The sequence below is a fragment of the Phalaenopsis equestris genome, unplaced genomic scaffold (assembly GCF_001263595.1).
Source record: "Phalaenopsis equestris unplaced genomic scaffold, ASM126359v1 Scaffold000002, whole genome shotgun sequence".
NCBI classification, from domain to species: Eukaryota; Viridiplantae; Streptophyta; class Magnoliopsida; order Asparagales; family Orchidaceae; genus Phalaenopsis; species Phalaenopsis equestris.
The window spans coordinates 79,670,098-79,691,089 of NW_018164444.1; the positions used below are offsets into that span (position 1 = coordinate 79,670,098).

At 35.8% G+C, this 20,992-nt stretch overlaps 1 protein-coding gene across 3 annotated transcripts in view; it reads left to right on the top strand.

The window, feature by feature from the left end:
- The window catches only part of LOC110018083 (structural maintenance of chromosomes protein 5), a 111,993-nt gene that overhangs the window by 59,652 nt on the left and 31,349 nt on the right, over positions 1–20,992 (top strand). For all 3 annotated transcript variants that reach the window (XM_020715308.1, XM_020715309.1, XM_020715310.1), the window contains 12 exons: positions 1,361–1,482; positions 1,559–1,703; positions 1,792–1,857; positions 7,211–7,339; positions 7,433–7,531; positions 7,652–7,817; positions 7,930–8,075; positions 8,190–8,253; positions 8,338–8,462; positions 8,613–8,690; positions 16,269–16,341; positions 16,900–17,003. In XM_020715308.1, the coding sequence (XP_020570967.1) occupies positions 1,361–1,482; positions 1,559–1,703; positions 1,792–1,857; positions 7,211–7,339; positions 7,433–7,531; positions 7,652–7,817; positions 7,930–8,075; positions 8,190–8,253; positions 8,338–8,462; positions 8,613–8,690; positions 16,269–16,341; positions 16,900–17,003 (1,317 nt within the window). The remainder of the gene's footprint in view (positions 1–1,360; positions 1,483–1,558; positions 1,704–1,791; positions 1,858–7,210; positions 7,340–7,432; positions 7,532–7,651; positions 7,818–7,929; positions 8,076–8,189; positions 8,254–8,337; positions 8,463–8,612; positions 8,691–16,268; positions 16,342–16,899; positions 17,004–20,992) is intronic.

The following is a 20,992-nucleotide window of genomic DNA, read 5'->3' on the forward strand; positions in this document are numbered from 1 at the left end:
GAAATGTGAAGCGAGCTGCGGAGTGTTGTTATGAAAGTCAAGAGTTTTGGAAAGTGTGGGTTAATAAGTGGGAAGGGATGGGTTTGCATCGGCAGGTTTGGGAGAGGAGGAATGTAGAGGCTAGAGTCCTAGGAGACATGATAGAGCATGGGTGGAAGGAGTGACAACCTTGTGCTTCTAGAATTATTGCAGATAGAGAGCAGGTCATGTGTCATGTGATGTTTGAGACTCAGAACACGAGCAGAGATAGGGTATTGAAGTGGGAGGATGCAAGCATGGGAATTGTGAGAGCGAAGGGGAAAAGCCATTCGAGAGAAATGTGTAGGTTTTTTGTGGGCATCATGCAAGAGGAGAAGGCAGGCGTTGGATTTTTTTATATTTTTTAATCTTTTGTTCTTTTAGCAAAAAACGTGGATGCATCTTGTGGAAGTGGAGCAATTAAACGTGGTGCTTTAGAGTGGAAAGTTTATACATGTCTGTGATTATTGTATAAACATTAGAGCTTGTTGAAAAGTTGTGTATTTTTAAGGATATTTTTTTAATCATTTAAATGGCAAAATTTTGTAATATGGAACTGATGTTGGGGCAACAAAATGGGACCTGGGTGCAAACAGATTCTTTCAAATATGTGAATGATTTAATGGATGTGATGTTGCAGTAGGAAAGATAATTTCAGTAGCAACTGTTTGTAAGATGGTCTAATGTAGTTAAAAATAGATTGCGACAAATTAAACATGCTCAACACAAGGACAATGAGGCATCACTTGGGTAAAAACCAAAACTAAGGATAAAGCTTTTTGAAAAAAAGGGGTGAGCAATGCCAATTTAATTAAAAGCTATTTAAAAGATTTATACAAATAAGAAATAGTACCGAACATATCGTTTGTTTTTTGGCCAACAACAATGTCTAGGTTGCCTCCACTTGGATTTGGAAATTGTAGATTTAACCACTGCAACAACATTTCTTCCATGCAGGAGTAAAGCGAAGTACATCATTACCTCCTCAGACCCCTGCTATTTTGGAAGCCTCGTGAATTGAGCACTTGATTAATGCTGGCATCTCTTAAAAGAAATGAATGTTGAACCGTTTGAATTAGGTTTTATAGCTGTATGAGGAATGCCTTTGCTTCTTCAGCTGATGACGATGTAGATTTCTGTAAATGTGACGTGTTAAAATTTTTTCTCATATTTACTTGTTGATTGAGGTCATTTTACATTTATTTCCTTTGAAAAATTGAATATTTAATTTATCTTGTGAGAAGATTGTTAGTTTCAAATGTGAGTTCGCTGTTTGTGAAGCTCTACCCATTTATTGTGGTTTATAATCTTTTAAGAAAATTCTTGTTTTTTGTGAGAGCAGGAAAATCTAGGTTGTCAAATATTGGAGCTAGAAATGAATGCGAATCAAATTAAATTGCAGCGGACAGAGAAGGGAAACTTTCTCAATCAGAAGAAAATGTCCTTGAAGAGGTGCTTGGACAGGTGACGTTCTCTTCTAATCTTGTTACGCGAGTTCCTTTCTAGTTATTGTACTCTGCAATCAATGGTGTAAATTTAGGTTGAAGGAGATGAACAATGAAAGCACCAAACTTCTTCAAGCATTGAAAAATTCTGGTGCAGATAAAATATTTGAGGCTTATGATTGGCTGCAAGAAAACCGTCGTGAGTTGAAGAAAGAGGTGTATGGTCCTGTTATTTTGGAGGTACGCTGAGTTAGTTTCCATGTTTTTCCTATTATTTTAATAGTAAAAGGAGGAGATCGGTGACCTTTATTTGTGGCTAAATTTTTAGGTTAAAGTCCCCAATGGAGTTCATGCTACCTATTTGGAGAATCATGTACCTAATTATATTTGGAAGGTAAGCCGACCTCTGCATTTTGTTTCCTTGTAGATCTATGTGCAATCTTGCATGTCTTTCTTGAAATACTTTATATGGTTAGTGTTAGACTAATGATATGGGTTATTTTATGAGGATATTATAAATGTAAATGTCGCCTATGCTCCTCCAGTTGTATTAAAAAATGAAATTTTATACAAAACTTGATGGTTTATTATATTGCATGTCTGATGGCTTATTTTGACCCTCATCTCAGTCAAGCATATGGTATAATAGAGGCCAGAAATCTAGTAGACATATTTTCTGTCAACACCTATTCTAATTTAATTAATCAGGATCGAGCGAGTATATACATAATCTACTTAGAACGTGATAGAACATAATTATTTTTTCATAATCAGGATAGATTCATCATAATCATTAGTACGGAATCTTTCATTTTATGAAATCATGAAATAAAACAATTATATATATTAGAACTCTTTTATGTACATTTTGAACATCACTTCTTTTATTCCAAATTTTTTTATCAACACTCAACGATACAATACAAAATTTGATCCCCTGATTATGGCCTCGCTTGTTCTTTTTTTTTCCTGAAATATAATTGATGTAATATCTTTTGAGCTGAAAGCTTAGTGGGATAAATAATTCAAATGTAGGATCTAAAATACAAGAAATAAATAATAAAATGTATGTCGATATTTTGAATTAACATGTTAATGATGGATACGAGTTATTAGTGGATTAATTTTGAAGCAAAATAAGCTTTAATAATCACATACTTAAAATAAAATCATAAGAAGTAAATATATCTATTTGCAAAAAAAATAAAATGGATTTTTTACATGTTAAAATTTAATGCATAAAATAGTTAATTGTTGGCATGAAATCATTTGTTTTTTATTTTATTTCTTTCTCATTCTTGCAGTATTCATAGCATTAGAAGTGTCATATAATGTCTGTTCAAATTTTTAGGTCACACCCAGCTCGTTGACTACCCCTAAATTTTAAGCTGGATTTTAATACTTAAAATTTTGGAATGGAGAGTTTGGAACCCTCTTTTGACCTTTATCTTTCTTTATGTAGGTCTTCATCATTTGCCAACTTATTCTATATATTATGATTTTCCGTGGACTCCTCTTGACTTCTTCTCCTTAGCATTGCCATAAACCTTTTTAAAAAATTTTACATTGATTTTTATGCTTCTGTTATAGTTAGCTCATATCAACATATATCTAGATAAAACATGACGTGGAGGTTTACATCAATGTCTTTTATTATGCATCATGTTATAAAATAATTTCAAAATTTTTTTATTTTTAAAACTGCTGATCATATAAAATATGCAGTAACTTTTTTGGTAACATCAGGTGCTAATGATATGCTCAATTTGATTTTTTTTTTTAATATTCAGCCTACGAATCATATGCTTCACGTATTAAAATTTGTCAGATTTTTTAGAATTTCATTTTTTAGTATTTTGTCGTAGTTTTTTCCTCTTTTAGAATTTTCTGTTTTTTGTGATGTTTGTTTCCTTATTCTAGCATGAGGAATTTATGGTTGAATTTCTGGCTTATCTAATCGGGTGGCCTTCCTCTGCTATTTATCCTTTAAACAATTTCTTTATGAAATAAAATGAGGAAATAATTATTTTTCCTCTCTCAAAACTTACATGGTATCGGAGTCGACTTGTACTTGGGTTTTGCCGTTATGATAAGCAGTAGCTTCTCTCCTGCCCCTCTAGGGTTCGCTCAATCCTAAATGCTCCGGTATAGAATGCCGACAAGATTCGAATATGCTTCAGTAAGGATTTGGGCAACAAAGTCACTCAAATCCCCCTTCATAATCAAATGTAGGAAGATTATGTGGGGGCTCATTCATACATTTACAGGTAAGAACATAGCTGTCGTCTCTTATGAGGCCACTTTGGTAAGCAACCAAAATTTGTACGGCAAGCTTATGAAACTCATAATTCACCGCGTGAATGACTCTTCTGATGGAGAATCACCCTCGGGGAGCTTGCGGTTTAGAAGAGGTTTCATTGATGATATGCTTTGCCCTTGGGGTCGAAATGTCCAAGAGGATATTATTAACCATATTACCACTAAATGCAAGTTTTATGTTGAAGTTAAACAAAAATTGCAGCAATGGGGCATTCCTATCCTAAATTTTCACATAACCCTTGAGACCATACAGTTGCTCACTAAACTTGACAACAAAAATGCTACTAACCTCGCCATTTATTGCAAGGTGGTGTGTCAATGTTGACGTGCTAGAATGCAAAAGAGCATGGTCGGGCCTTCGACACTCAAATTGTTTTTGCCTCCACTACTCTCGAAGCTCTGACCTAGACGCACAAACTTCAGCTCAAGGAGCAATGAGACACCAACCAGGCAAACCCCACTTTACAATCCCCCCTCCCCATCTGTTGGCTCAAAATTAGTATTGACGGGACTCTTCTTCCTTCTTATATGGGCGGCATTGGCATTGCTATTAAAGATCTAAAAGTCGACTTTATCCTTGCGGTCGGCCATCTTATTGAACATTGGATAGTGCTCATGTTGAACCCATGTCGATCTCTTCAATCAAGCACTATGTGGAACCGTGGATGTATGAAGTCAAGGGTGTCATTATTGAAAGTGAGAACCAAACTATTATTGCTTCGCTTCAACAAGCAAAGATTGCTAACATTTGGAGAAGGCCACCACAAGATATGGAGGACCTCTCTTTCCTGACATCATTAAAACAGGTTTTGATTCAACAGATAAATAGAAAGAAAATTATAATTTCTTATACTTGTGCACAAAAAACCTTACATGGTAGTTTTTTTGTGAGGAATATTGATAGCTCACATTTTTTTTTCCCTTTGTCAATTTTGACCGAGCCCATGTTTCGACAGGTTACGCCCTTTTTTGTACCATTTTGTAATTCTTTTGTTATGTTTATTGCAATATGCATACTTCAAGGGTTGCCCAATACATTTGTCTTCGTGATGGAACCCTCACAATACAGTCTCGATTAGAGCTAGTTGGGAAGGCAACGATTGGATCATTATATTCCATCATTTTCATGTTCAACCCCTTGCGAGACAGTCGAAATTAGAGCTATTCCACCCGACATTCGATTGATATGGTATGTTGCAATAAGAACTGTTTTCTTTCAAAAATATTTTGGAACTTAATGAGAAATCATAATTTAGTGAGATATGTGAAGGAGATGCTTATTTTTTATTTCAGCTATTCCATTTTGTTGTGGGGTATTAATACATGAACTTACAATGATGATTCCATTTTTTTTTGAAAGATAAGGCTCAAGGATGAAACTGAAATATTTCTTTGTATTATCAGTTTTCAGGATTTAATATTTGCATTGGAATGGAGTTTGAATCATATAATGAAAGATTTGGAAGATATGAGTTGTTTTAGATTTCTTCTTCATTTGGAATACCTTAGTAGTTCTAGTATGATTGTCAATGTATGAGACGAGCCATCTAGAACTGCTTATGATTTTCACCTTTAAAGGTTCCCAAATATGACTATGGATAATGGAAAAAAAGTGTGAAGATTTGTACTGGATTATGAGATAATTATTTCATTTCTAGTGTGTTTGTTGACTAATCTCACATTGATGAGAGCTAGATTTTTTATTGATAACCAAATAAGGATACAACTTTGCATTATAATTGAAATTAGGATGACCTATGCAAGAATGCCATCACATGATATGCTTTTTGGCAGACATGCTTAACAATCTTAGAAATTTGAGATAAAAATAGAGGTGGGATCATTTGTGTTTGGAGTGTTTTTTCTTGAGATCGTTATAAGTTTTGATGTATTTCAGCACTGTCAATTACCCTCCCTTACTCTACCACCTAATATTCACAAGTGTTTGCAAGGAATTTAGTTATATTATATATGCCATGAGTGAGCTTGTTAATTGAAATCAAATTATAATACAACCATGGAACATATAAAACAGAGAAAATAGTAAGATCTTCAGAGAGCTCCACATCTTCTTTTCCAGCTTTTTTTGTGTGCAATCCATCTATAAGTCTGACCGATCTAGATGTACAAGCCTTTTGATAGTTAACTAGATCATTGATATCTCCAGTCATTTGATCAGAGGCTTTTGGATCTATGATCCAAACTCTAAATCTCCCATTACTGACAAGTAGAGAGATGGATATATTTCCTTGGTGTGCCACCAGGTTGGTGTTTTGTTTAGAATTAACATCTGTAGTTGAACTTATCATCTTCATCCCATACTTGATCATAAACCATATATGTATTTAGGGCGGTTGTTGGTTACATGAAGGGAATTGACTGCTGGGTTTGCATCTAAAGGAACGACTGTTGTAGGAAATGAGGAAAATTGGCTATCGATGTTGTTGTTGCTTACTATCACTGTTGTTACTTCTGTAGTTGCAGGACAAGAGATTTCCAACGAAGGTGCCTGTAGAGAGAATCCTGCGGAGGAGGATGTGCTGCTAGGAAGATTCCGGCGGCAAAAATTGAACATATGAGATCCTGTAGGGAGTATTTCTATACTAGGAAAAAAGAGGTGGGGCTTCGAAGGAGGGCCTGCAGATTTGCTGAAGGGATTCCAGAGGAGGGTCTATAGCATGAGGATCCCGACTATAGGAAGGGAGAGTTCTGACGACTAAGGAGAATGGGGAAGGGCCTGCAGTAAGAGATACAACTGCAGGGAAGAGGAGCCGGGAAAAGCCTATAGATGAGGCTACCACAAGATTCATAGGGAGCCAAACAGTGCATCTAACGAAGCAAACAGGCTAACCAGATGAATTGTTGAAGTAGCCGAGCGATCCAGACGAACAGACGACGTCGTCGACTTAGATCCTGGAGTGAACAAAGGTGAAATGTTTGTAGTAGAGGATGTATTTGTTACTAGTCCTAATTCAAAGGTTCTTTTTTTTAAATTTATCCTTTTTTTTAAAGTTGTAGTTACGAGCAGTATGACGATATTCTGGTCTCTTGATCGGGAGCTGTTTTTCTTAAAATTGCCTTACCATTTATATGCCTAAATTCCTGTTAGACAAGACAAGTCCGATGCAAAAGAAGAAGAAAATCTTTTTTAAGAGTGCATTTATTGACTCCTGCAGTTTTTCATTCATTTAGCAGAGATTCTGAGGCTCAAAAGCTCCTTCAGCCTTTCTGATCTTAGTGAATTTAAATTTTCCTACTATGTTGAAGTTATTGAACCTGAAAAGGAAACAAAGCTTTTCCCCGCAACTTTTGTTGCTTATTTTTGGTAGTGGTGTCAATTAATTGTTTTTGTTTTTGTTTTTGTAGTTTGGTGTTTTGGTTGCTGTACTCCGATGTGAGGCTAACATGTGGTTATGTCTCAATTGCAGTCTTTTGTTACGCAAGATCCCTCTGACAGAGATTTCTTGGTTCATAACCTGAAAAAGTACGATGTACCCGTTTTAAATTATGTTGGAGAAAGAAGCGTTAACAGATCCCAATTTGAAATGACTCGGGAGGTAATCATGTCCAAAATAATTGCAGTTTTTTGAAAGCACGGTGGCCCTTGTGGCTTAATATTTTGTAACTGTTGATTTAGCTTTCTTGCATAGATGATGGAGCTTGGTATTTCTTCCCGCCTTGATCAAATTTTTAGCTCTCCTCATGCTGTAAAGGATGTCTTGATCAGTCAAGCTGCATTGGACCATTCGGTATGTCAAATTTGACACTTTCCAATCTTTGTGAGCATTCTACGGGCTTAACAAATATACAATATCAGGCCTTAATGTTTTCATATTGTTTTGTGTGTCCAATCATTTGAATTTCTTCAGTACATAGGTGATCATGAAACTGATAAAAGAGCTGATGAGGTATCAAGTTTAGGAATATCTGATCTCTGGACCCCAGAAAGTCATTATCGTTGGTCGATTTCCAGATATGGTGGTCATGTTTCAGCTATCATGGAGCCAGTGCGCTCTTCTCGCCTTTTTATGCAGAGTATATTTTATTAGCAGCATATTTGCATTAATTTTGAAGTTTATTTTATTTGTAGCATATGCTTTTTTTTTCCTTGTCATGATTTTCATTCTTATGAATTGCCTATCTACAGGTGTGGATGCTGCTGATGTGGAAAGTCTAAGGTGTCAAAAAGTTGAAATTGAATCTGACATTACTAATATTGAGGAAAGCGTTAAAACTCTTCAAGCTGAGCAGAGACAGCTGGAGGATGAAGCTGCTAAATTACATCGTCAACGGGTTTGTTTTTTTTCTAAGTTAAAAATTGATGCAATCATGTCTTTGATCTGAGCATTCTACACTTTTGAAAGAAATGACCTATCATACCGGAAGCATATCTTTAATTATTTACAGGAGGAGATTATTCGTAAAGTAAATCTTGAGAAAAAGAAACGACGTGAAATGGAAAATTGTATAGGTATGTCTGCCATGTTCGGCATTAGTTTTTCTTTATACTTATATTTCTTATTTATACATTTTGATGTTCTTGTTTAATTTGCAGACCAAAGGAGAAGGAAATTGGAGTCCCTGAGTAAAGAGGAAGATATAGAGTCAAATGTAAGGAAGCTTGTTGATCAGGCTTTCCAACTAGATGAAAAGCGTTTTGGACTGGCTAATGAAATCAAGGTCAAGTTCATCCAGAAACTGGCTGACATTTTGAATCTCAATGGTTATAATGGAAGTGATTACTGGAACTTGGAGATTAGTGTTTGAATTTTGGATTTTGGTTTTGTTTCTCTTCGAATGTGCTGATATATTTTTACTGTTTTGTTCCAGGAGTTTCTTGTTGAAGCCATTGTTTTAAAATTAAGCTTGGCAGAGAAACAAATGACTTACATTGAACTTGATGCTAAGGTTTTTACTTATTCTTAATCCTATAATATATTCCACCTCTTAACACTATATTTAGTTGTATTTTTCATGGTGTCTCTGTTATTTTTTGAAATTTTTCATGAAGCTCACCATATTAGCTATTTATCTTGTAACCGCAGCATCAGCTAACAAATTTATCATCACTATAAGATTATCCATCAATTCTTTTTGCTTATGTCGATCAAGCGCATGAATCCTGTTTGTCCATTTATTTTTCCGAGTCTCATCTTTCCAGCATTCCACCATTTATTTACTGTAACTCTATCCACAGTTGCGTGGCCTTGAAGTTAGACTGGATCCTGGTTCTCCAAGTAGATTTGGAAACCATTCCAGAGCAGTGCATTATTTGTGCATCTTCTAAAAAGGAGTTGTATATATTGATAAGTTTCTTATCATATGTTTTCGGTTCTGTAAGTAGATGCGGAAATCATTACAGAGCACTTGCATTATTTCTGAATCTTCTAAAAAGGAGATGTATATATTGACTGTTAAATGGAAATATTGCAATAAAAATGGATGATGAAAACATATGATAAGAAAAAGAAATCAATTACTTGTGGATTTTTTCATGAAAAGCTGGGCAAACCCTTCTTTTAAAATTAAAGTAAAATTAAAATTAAAGAAGAGGGAAAAATTAAGAAGATAATCTGTTTTAAACAATGTAAACTAAGTATAAGATGAGAAAATTTTAATAAATAATCGATGTTGATTTATTTCTGATTTGATTCCTTCCTCAAATATACCATCTTCTACTTTCTTCCCTTTGAAATATTAATGACTCTCTTACATCTTTTCTCCTATGCTCAAAGCCTTAACAAAATTCTTTTGTGATTATGAGTAGTTCTATATTTTATCAATTTGAGGAAATATGCCATACTCAAGTCAAACCCTCCAGTCAACTAGTGGTGTAATAAAGGAGGCGATTTAATCAGATTTAATTTTCTTTGACCTTCATCACATCACGAATTGTATTCATCAACTAATTTGTCTCCTCTATTACGCCAAATTTCAAGACATGGATTCGGCATTAAACCAATGGATCGTGACAAGTTGTTACTACTAGCAATGACTTCTTTTTTCATTACTTCATCCTTTCCTTGTCCCTCTCCCTTGTTTGATCTTACTCATCAAATGACACTCAATTCATATATTGAAGTTCGATCATTGACAAAATTTAACATATCAAAGCATTACGAGCAAATCGTTGCACTGAATTCATCAATTAATTCTTTGATATTAAACATAATTAGGGAAGCATACATAAAGAATTCCTCAAGCAATGGTACAAAGCTTCTAAAATACTTAAATATGAAATCATTGGCATCTTAAAAATCTTCTATAATCATCCAAAATTTTAAAAGATATTATATAAAAACAAAATCACCTTGCTAACAATTTATTATCTCTTTAGCCCTTCTCGAAAAGCAACATAATCACATTGGTTAAGCTGCATAGTCAATGAGATAATCAAAGCTAAAATAAGTTTCAATATACAAGAAAGGAATAACATGTATGTTAGTCAGAAACTAACATGAATAGCAGCATTAATCTAATAAATATGCTTAATTACTTAATGATACAATAAACATGATTTAAATGCAATATATAAAGCAATAGTTAAAAAAAATTAAACTATTATTTCAATATACTTTTATTTTCATGTTTATCCCCAATTTTTGTCTTATGAGTCATATTCTATGTATAGATTTTTGATAAATTTTATTTTATTAGATTGTCACCCAATCCATAGGCCATACAACTGCTGATGAAGGTTAGTTATTGCAACATTTTGTTTTATATATGACCCCCCTTGTACCATTTGGTGTGCTCCAACCTCAATTTCAACAGCCAGAAATTCAATCGGTTTTCTGTCAAGGCTTGCTTTATCAGAACTCTCGTCTTCCCTGCACAGATCATAAGCATTTTTATCAGCCTATCATAATTATATGACCTTCTTTTATTGACTTTATCTGTTAAAACTATTTTCATATGTATTTATTTTTTAACCTAAATGTAAAATCAACAAGCACATTATTAACTTATGCAAGAAATACAATATGATAGTTAATAATAAAAAAAAATTGTTCTTATTATTGCAATTTTATGAAATGGTATAAATTGAAATTATGTAGGTGTTCATTTGCATCATTAAATGAGGTTGACAGTGATAGGTATGCTCAATATGAAAGACTTTCTAAATACAACACACAAACAATAGTATGTATTAATAAGCAATAATAGGCATCAGGCCCACAAACAATTTATTTCCTTTTTTAGCAATTGAATATCTTACCTGGGTTAGTCTTATGATTGCTTTTCTCTAAGCTCACTTCAAGCTCGTCTTTTTGTAATGCCTCATTTCATCTTCTCGAAAGAGTTGAAGAGAGATGCATATAGGGAGCAGTTGGGAAAACGAAAGGGTTAATTTGTTCTATAAATCAACACGAGACAAAGGCAGGAGACCGACGAGTGCGAGCCAGGGCTTTCTCGTAGCCAAAGGCGACGATGTCGGCTGACAACAAAGTAGGTGGACGAAGCTTGCAGGAGTATCAACGTCAATAACAAGCGAGGGTTAAAGTGGGATGTCAAAGCCTAACTAAACATGCACTTCACGTGCAAACAATAACCTCTTGTTGGGAAGGACAACTGAGAATGTCTCGTGCAATCAAATCGATGGAGGAGTCTTGCGAGCATATCATGTGCAATAAAAGAAACTTCAAGCCTCCGACGTGATAGAGTAAAAAGGGGCGTCACAATTTTGTGCGGAAGGAGGCGTTGTTGAACTCCTTACATTCGAGCAGGAGAAGCGAAGGAGGGAGTTTTGTGCGGCTTTGTGAGGGATCGAAGATGAATCGAGCTGTAACTTAAGGTAGAGCTGTTGTGCTCTAAGGAGAGAAGACGAGCAGGCGCGTGTATGTGTGGCTTAGAGGATCGAGGTAAGCGTAAGGTAAATTTTTAATTCAGAGTTATTTTAGCGTCAGAACTAATATGTGTGTGTGTGTATTGGCGCACACACACATCTATAAATTAAATAAAGATAACTATAAAATAAATTGAAATTAAGATGTTAGGCTTTAAATGAATTTGTATATATTAAATCAAATAATTGAGCGTTGTTGTATGCATATAATGGTCACTTAAGCATTTAATTATTATTGTGAATATTCTTATAGATATCAATTTAAAGAAGATGAAATCAAAATAAAAGATTGAAAATATGAAAAAAGCAAGTCACATGTTAATGTAGTGAGTACTCATATTTTTAAGCTATAGTAATATTTTATTTCTTCTTGACCAAATACATTTAAAGTTACTATTGTATTTATAGCATTGTACACCTATAATTTATGATTTTGTTGAATTTTTGTTTATATTATAGGAATGATGTGTACGGAACATTGTTTAAATTATCATAGATATTGACTCTTGTGCAAGTATTTTAACTTATAAACAAATGCAAATGAAATAATCATTACTAGATAGTGTTTGTGATAGTATATTTGCATGTGCTTGTTTGGCTATGATGAAGTTTACCACTTTATGGTACTTGCAGTTATCCATGCATATAAATAGAAATGGATATTGATATTGATGCATTTTAGTTTAACACAGTTTTAGACGGTGCTTATGTAATATTTGTATAAATATAAAATGATAGACATGTTATTGTTATGGTAAAACATATTAAATGTTATGAAATATCGTGATCATAAAATTATCAAATGTTATTATACTAATTAAAAACGTAATTGAAATTCATATTATTTCTTTTTCATTGTTAGTGTTGTTTAAGAGAATGAGTATTCACTAACCTTCTTAACTCACTGCTGTTTTGAATTAATTATTAATGTTTAATTAAGTGATTTAAAAGATAAGCGATAGAAGAAATGTTTATATAATGCGCGGACAACCATTAATGAGATAAATTTAATTGTACTACTTATATTTTTTCTTAGTAATATTTTCAGTATTTAAATATTAGTTATAGAAAGTTTTAACCATCTGATCGTCTGTACACGCCTTGTTTATTTCGAAGCCTCAGACCGAGTCATGATAAAAGTGGTATCAGAGCCAATGTTTAGGTTTAATTAATGAAATCTTGATGAAAGAGCAAATACAATAATTATAAGAAAATTTTAATATCTATAAAACTAAAAATTTAAGTTAACTCTAATTAGGAATTATGTTAATTTAGGCATGTGGTTTGATCCAAGATTTTAGAAGAAGAGAGTATTTTAAAAAATGAAGAAGTTTCGCCTACTCAGTTGATTCAAGAGTCCAGATCGCAGTTATTAAAAGTGTTGCAGTTGAAGGTTGGATGAAGGTGCCAAGTCACTGTAAAGACGTCAAACAGTAGTTGAAGGAAGTGGAGAAGTCGTCGATGGCTGGAATCCAGAGTGTAACTAACTGTGGCCTGCAGGGAAGATGCAGGGAGGAGAGGCGGCGGCTGGAGGAGGAAGAGGGGCAGTGGGCCAGATGGCCGAGAGCAGCTGGAAGAGCTAGGAAGGGACTGAGGTGGCTTCGGCTTTGAAGGAAGCTGCAGGGAGATCAGTGGCGACTGGAGGAGGACGTGGGGCAACTGATAGGATGGTCAAGAAGCAGTTGGAAGAGCTAGGAAGGGCAGAGGTGCCTGCGGCTTGCAAGGAAGATGCATGGAGATCGATGAAGGCCTGTAGGAGAGCAGGAGAGGTGTGATGGTCTGTTGTAGGGCTGAGAAGCGGTGGACAATGATAGGGAGGGTGGATGGATAGTTAAATATCTCTGTGGATTCGGGCTACAGCCGGAGCACCTCTCAGACTCGTGGAGACGATCTCCACCCCGAACGAGGGACAATCGGAGCGCTACATCGACGTTGGATACAACCCTTGAAAGGAATATACCAAATATAAAAAACAAGACCCCTAGCTCCAAGCACATCATCTCTTATTTATAAAGACTACCTATTTAGAAAACACTTAAACAAAGAAGGAGAACATAATCAGATTTTAGATTTTAAATTTTAGAAAAGACATTGTATGATAAGAATGGAAATTAAATCAGATTTTAGATTTTAGGAAATGTTTTTAAAATAAAAAGGGAGAATAAAATTAGATCTCAGAATTTAGGAAATGAGTTAAATCAGAAAGGGCCAATGAAGTAAAGTAAGAAAAGAAGGTAAAGAAAGAAAAAGAAAATGTGGGAAAAGGAAAGGCGGGAAGAGGAAGGAGAGAAGAGGAAGGAGAGGACAGTGGCCCCCCTCTTTTGAGGATCGACCGGTCCAACCAGGCTGGACCAAGCCCAGGCCAGTCCTCCCCCTGGCCCTGCATCAGTCTCCCGAAGTTGGGAGCTTCGACCTCATCTATCTAAACTTCTGGTTCCTTGTCTTTAATCCTGAAAGCACCTGGATTCCACTGTTGACTGTGCTACATCTCAAAGCACTTGCGAGCGTACCTCCATCTTGGTTCAATTTCTTGGGACTGAAATCTCTTACATGGTGGTGGCTATGGTGGTAGAAAATCGATTGTCATTAAAACTGGTTCTGCTACTCCCTAGTAAGGGCTTCTGTCTCCTCGGGTGCTACCGAAGGAAGTAGAATGAGGCGTTTGTCGTTTTTGGTGAAGGAATACATGTTTCTGAATCCATTATGTTGAATCTTCTAGTCAAATTGCCACGGTCTTCCTAGCAGAAGGTGGCAGGAGTCTATGGGGACCATATCATTGTACCTGGTTCTGCAGCTAACCCCCTGTTAAAAACTCTACTAGGCATTGTTGGTCTACGTTGACCTTATTTTCTTCTTCAGCCACATGAGTGAATGCCTCTGAGTCGTGAGTCCTAGTTTCTCTAACGTCGGAGTCGATGCCACATTCTTACTGCTATTGTCGTCGATAATAAGCTGCATACATTTCCGTTCACTGTGCAGCAGGTGTAGAAATTGTTGTGGTGAAGCCACTGCAGATCCCTCGTGTCTTTAACACGCATAACCCGTCGAACCACAAGTGCTTCTTCCTCATCAATGGAGGCTGATACCCACCCTGTTTCTCAGCTTCCTGCTCCTAGATAACCTCTCAAACGATGTCCTGTTTGGTAAACGATACAACTCTGCTCGTCGGACAGTTGGAGGTTATATGCCCAAATCCGTGGTATTTGAAGCATTTTCTGGCGAACACTATAATCGACATCTTCACTGGGGGTCGCTTTATCCTTATCCAAACCAATTTTCTCAACTCTTTGCGGTGTACTCCTATTGGTGTCTTCAACTGTGGTGACTATCAAAGAAGGTGATAAGTTTAAACATTTGTCTTAGCTTATAAAAAGCTAATGTTGTAACAAACATATTTTTATAGTCAATATCAAAAAGATTTCATGTCAGTGATGACGTAACATATGTTATTTGACCATTTGATTTTACCCTTACATGACACCACAAAATAAGTTGGTAATACTAGGATACTCTAACTTGATGGTTCACCTCAATGTGACACTATTTTATTATGGTTACAACCAATTTTCTAATGTTTTTCAATGGCTCGGACTCTATTAGTTGTGAATTACGGGATACACTTGATAGAGCTTCAATAGGATTCCCCTTGGATGATGCAATTCATAGCTACCAACAAAGATTATTTGGTCAAGCTTGATCGGCTATTTGCTTTGATCTTGTTGGACCAAAGTCCATTGTGACATGGAACTATTAGATGTTAATTGGATTTTTCATCATTTCTCGCACCACTCTCTCTTTAAGTTAAAGATGGTGAATTTTCCTAATCTAAAACTAAATTGTTGTTATTATATTCTAAGCAGTTAGTGCCTAATGAATAGCCTTAATAGAAAGTTCTCTTTTGTCATTTTGAGAAATTAATCATAGGGGTTTGTGTGAAAAACTCCTAACCAGATCTTAAAGGCATCGTAAGAAGAGGACAAATTTTTTGGGTACCATCATATCTAAAATCTATTATGCTTTTTAAAAATTTGACCCATAAAGTAAAAAAACTCACCTAGGAGAGCTGGGTGTAAATTTTCAAAGCCCACATCATGCACTGCTTTGAAATTTGTGTGATTAGATGGATTTATACAATTCCAAGAAGAAAACCAGTTAATTAAAATTAATTATTTTTAAGTGATGCTTGATTAGCCTCATTATCCTTTTTTTCATTAGATATTATTGTAAAAGCTATGAGACTTACTGAAATAACTGTCATTTATTGTTTTTTGCACTCAATTTGATGTCTTCTTTTAATGTTAGTATTAGGTGGCTCTTAACATTTATTGTGAATAGCAGTTCAGCCCCCTATAATTTGTTGATTGTCTAGTTTTTTGTGTGCTTTCCTTTGGATTCTAGCATGATATGTTATTTGATGCATGTTGTATTTATTATGATTTTTAGCATCTTCATTATTATCCTAAACCTTTTATTTATGTTATCCTTTGGGCTTTAGCGTCAGTATTGAATTTTCTCTTACTTACCTATGTACATGTAATTCTCTGTTTCTGTAAATTAATTATTTGAATACTGTGATCAGTTTTCTTTCCCCTCTTATATTTGTATTCTATTGAACTCCGTTTCCATTGATTATGTCTTAGATAAGGGAAATGGAAGTTGATGTCAAGAAACACGAGAAGTTTGCTATTCAAGCTGCTCAACACTATGAAAATTGTGAGTTACAACAATGTCAAAAGACGTTTTCTTATTCCTGGAAGTTGAAAGATTAGACCTAGCAGCATGGATACCAAAACACTTATAAAGCTATGGAGTTGGAAGTCTTTATTCTTTTGATGTGTTTCAAACATGTTTTTTTCACTCTTATTTATAAGTTGAGATAAATTGGGCCTGTGTATACTCTTCTTTATATATGAAGTAGCTCAAATTCATTCAAGAATGTGCACTTTGGCCCTTACAGTTGATGTTAAATAACAAGTTCGCCTTCTTTATTCACTTGTTTGTTCTATATGGTGCTATTTACATATGGTCATCAACTGTTGCAAATACAAAGTGTTGAAATGTATTGGTGAAATGCCTGCTAATCTTCATGGTTGCTTGAATATATCATACCTGAATTAAGTTTACCGTTGTGAAAAATATGCTTAATATTTAAATCTAGGAGATCTATGTTTAATAATTCCCATTTGACGAGTGCCTTATCTACTTGGCCCTTTAAAAAAAATATATATTTTTTTTTGGCAATCATGCTGATTTCCATTATTTTTTCATCAGGTAAGGAAGAAACTGAACAACTTAGAAAGGATCTTCTTGCTGCGAAGCAGTTTGCAGAATCAATAGCCATCATCACTCCTGATCTTGCGAAGAAATTTAATGATGTAAGTTTTTGATAATGCCTAAACCAGCTCTCAAATCCATCATCACTCTCCTTTTTCCACCAATCCCTTTAAAGAATAGTAAGTTTGATCCTTCATGATTTTTTTTTTTGAAATTATTATTATTTTTTTAATGGATGCTAGTTTTCCTGAAAGACTGTGCTAGTTGGTTATTCTTCTCATGCTGTTTCAGTAGTTGGAGTACTATAAATGATAAACAAATATTTTGTAGGCAATTTTGGATAATGGTAATAAAGATGAGGATGAGACTTGGAAGGAAAAGAGAGCTTGTTTTTCAAGCATATTGATGTAGTATAATTCCTTCATTGTGTTTGATGGATGATATTGATGTTAACCCAAATCACAAGAGGAAAAATAAATATTTTTGCTCAATGCAAATAGAAGGTTACAACCAACACATTTGAAAGTAAAAATACTACAACAGACACAGGAAAACACAACTAAAGTTTATCACAAAGATGGTGTTGGTGGTCAGCGAGGATTTAGGAGGTGGTGCGGGAGTGGAAAAGGTGGTTGGTAAGCAGAAAACAACAAGGTGGTTATTTCCCGGCTGTCGGACAACAAGAAAATAGCAAGGAGTGATGTGGAAGGTTTGCCCGGGGTGCTGGCAGCAAGGATGGAAGGTTGAAATGGTGGCGGCAGCAAAGAGGAGGGGCGGGACAACAACGAAACGGCTGGAAAGGGCGGTACTGGGTTGCAGCAACATGGGAGGAGGATGACAACAACAAAAGGGAGGAGTTGCGGAAATGGCAGCAAGCTGGAATGAGGGAAATGACTGGTTGGGCGGCTGGAATAGCAAAAAATTGCCAAGAACAGTTGTACGGGGTGGTGGCAGCGAGCGGAAATGATGTCAACAGGGGTCGGGAATGCGTGGATTTGCGGGACAACAAAGGGAGGAATTTTTCTGGGTTGCAACAACGAAGGTGCTTGGCTAAACATCAAAGAGGGGTGCCTGGAATGAGTGGCAGCAAGGTGGCAGTTGGCAGCTGACGGCTGGCAACTGAAGTTGGAAAAAGACAAGTGTGTTGTTGTGGTGGCGGTGGCGGCGGCGATGGAGGGTTACAGAGAATGGAAAATCGATGATAAATATCTCCTCAGGATTGACCTACAGCTGAAGCGCCATTTGAACCTTGGGAAACGACACCACCTCGGACGAGTTACAGCAAGAGCACTTTCTTGTCTTCTTATGTAGCCCTAGAAGGGGAACACCAGAAGTCAACGACTATATTAACAGTTAACAAGCAAAAAGTAAAAACCTAAACACAGGAATTACATATATTAGCCTTAGATAATTAGGATGGGCCTACAATAGAAAGGAGGTGCCCAATCCAAAGGACGAAGCCGGTCGATTTCCCTCTTGTCTGGACTAGTTAGTCCAAGCACTAGTATCACGATGATCCCGCGCGCGTGAATCACTTGATCAAAGCAGGAGAAGCTCTCACGCCTCATGTCAAAGGCTCCTACGTCAATGGAGCACCAATCCTATCTGTCTCTCTTATTTATGTTTCATTGTTGGTCTTGAATCTCTCCCTTGAATGATATCTTATATGCATCTTCATCCTAACTTCTCATGGTTATTGTTGTGTGCAGTTCCTATGATCTGTTTGGTTTTGGTTCACTCCCTTCTTATTGCTGATTTATTCAATGATTTTTGTATCATAGCCTATATAACCTCTTGTCGGTGCTACCAATGGCCTTTCTTTCCCCCTTGTGCCCTTGTTGCTACCTCTTTGATTGATGCTCACAGCATATCTTTCTCACACATTAGGCATATTGTTATTATTGGCATACCTATAATGTGTGCTTCTCGTCATTTCATGCCTCGACCTAGGAACCTAGAATTATCAAGGTGTGAACTATTGGTCGGACAGAGAAAAAACTATCTAACAGTCTCATTTCATAACAAAATAAAATCCAAAGCACAAAAGAGACATTCTATATCATAAAACTCATATTTATAATAGTTTATTCATATTTAAAATTTACATTTAATAGAAAATAAAAACTAAACTATAATTCTTATCATACTGTATTTCTCAACATCTGTACACGTATTCGCTTGTTTCATTTTTTTTCCTATTTCATTGATTGGTTATAGAATTTATTTTCTTAAAAATAATATTTTAGTAGTTTGGCCATGAATAGGCTCGCTTTTCTCGAGTCGGTAAATAATAAAGACTCCCTACATCAATATATAATGTACAAATTCAAATGATTTTTTGAAATTTAAAGAAAAAAATGCAAATAGCGGTGAATTCAAAAACTCCGGACTAACCCCCAAAAGTAATCACACATACACATATGCAAGAAGGGGAAGAAATGGCTAGTCTACCATTTAAAAAAATTAGACTTCATGTAACATGTTTTTAATGAAGAATCTAGTGGTTTATATATATATATATATATATATTTTTTTTTTTTTTGAAAAAGCCCAAGGGCTAATATATTAAAGATAAAAATACAGATATGTTTGTATGGGTGGGCCTAAACACCTAACCCATACGGTACAACACATAAAAAAAAAGTAAAAGATGGGTACATATAGAAATAAAAGAGAAAAAAAACCACACAGTCGCTGAAAAAGTGTGGGTCATCCCAATCTAGACTTGCCTCTGGCTCTAGTTCTCGGTAGGGATCCAGCTAGCAGATTGGTAAGGTGCTGACCATTACCCGTAGTAACCAAAGTATCATCCATAAGACTCCTGAGCTCTAGTAGATCTCCATTCTTCTTCTTCCTCCTGGAAGTGTAAACCTGTCATTCCTCCTCCGGAGAATCAACCTGATGGGGTAGAGCTGAAGAAATACCAACAGTAGTACCCACAGTAGGTTCTGGAATATGTGAAGTATGAGTTCCCGCTACACCGGATACTTCTTGAAGAATTGGAGCTGTGAGGCTCTCCTTATTATCGGTCTGAACTCCATCATTTATAGGTAAGAGTCCATCAATATTGTTTTGTATGGATTTTGTAGGTGCCAGCATCTCATCACTCGCAGTAGCAGTAACAACAGTTTCATGGGGGAGATCCTCAAGGGCAACAGACACCTCATGTCTGATAGTATCATCCTCAGGTGGAACTTAAATGTCCACACCAGTAGGGTTAGACCCATCCTTATTCACTTGAACCATCAAGAACATGACCAAACATCTTATAGTGGGTACAATATGGGGGTCTGTGCTCCATGACAATTTATTGCCAATAACCATTATAGGTTGTGCCCAGCCAGACTTCAGTAACATCAGGTAAAATAATATCTTTTTCCACAAGTATTTTGGTCACCGAGGGTCTGGTTAGGTTGAAAGTAGGCAGATCTAGCTTCAAAGCATCCCCAAAGATGTCCCCAATAGAGTAGAGAACCTTATGGTGAAAAAAATGTAGCTTGAGACCAGGTAAACTAAACCATATCGGTATAGTGGGAGTTTCATGATTTGGGTCGAAATTAAGAGACCACTTGAGTAACTTCATTGATTTGCTTTCGATATTAAGATATTTCTTGGAGAAAATCCTGGTGTAGTCTTCAACCACTGTTAGTTGGATCAACACATGTCTTCAGCCACTATAAGTGGAGTCCGCAGTGGGATTCCCCTCAAGTTATAAGGAATCTCGAGAGGGTACTGATGATTGTCCTTTTATTAAGAAGGGGAGTAGAAAAGGTGGAAAAGAAGCAATCTTTTTCTCTGACTCAGAAATTTCTATTCTGACGGAAAAATTCAAGTTTACTCTTATTGGAAAATTTCAGTGGGGACACCCTCCTATGGATATTATCAGAAAGATAAAAAGAGAGGATACAAAGGCTTTAGTGATTGAGTACAAAATGTCCACTTACAGGGATGACAACTTACTCAAAAGGAGACATAAAACACACGTAATCTCCAAAAATATATAAAAAAAAAGAGAACAACTCCTAATAATTGTGGGTGTAGTTGGTGGATTTATTGTTTCCCCTTCCTCTGGATCTGGGGGACGAGCCCA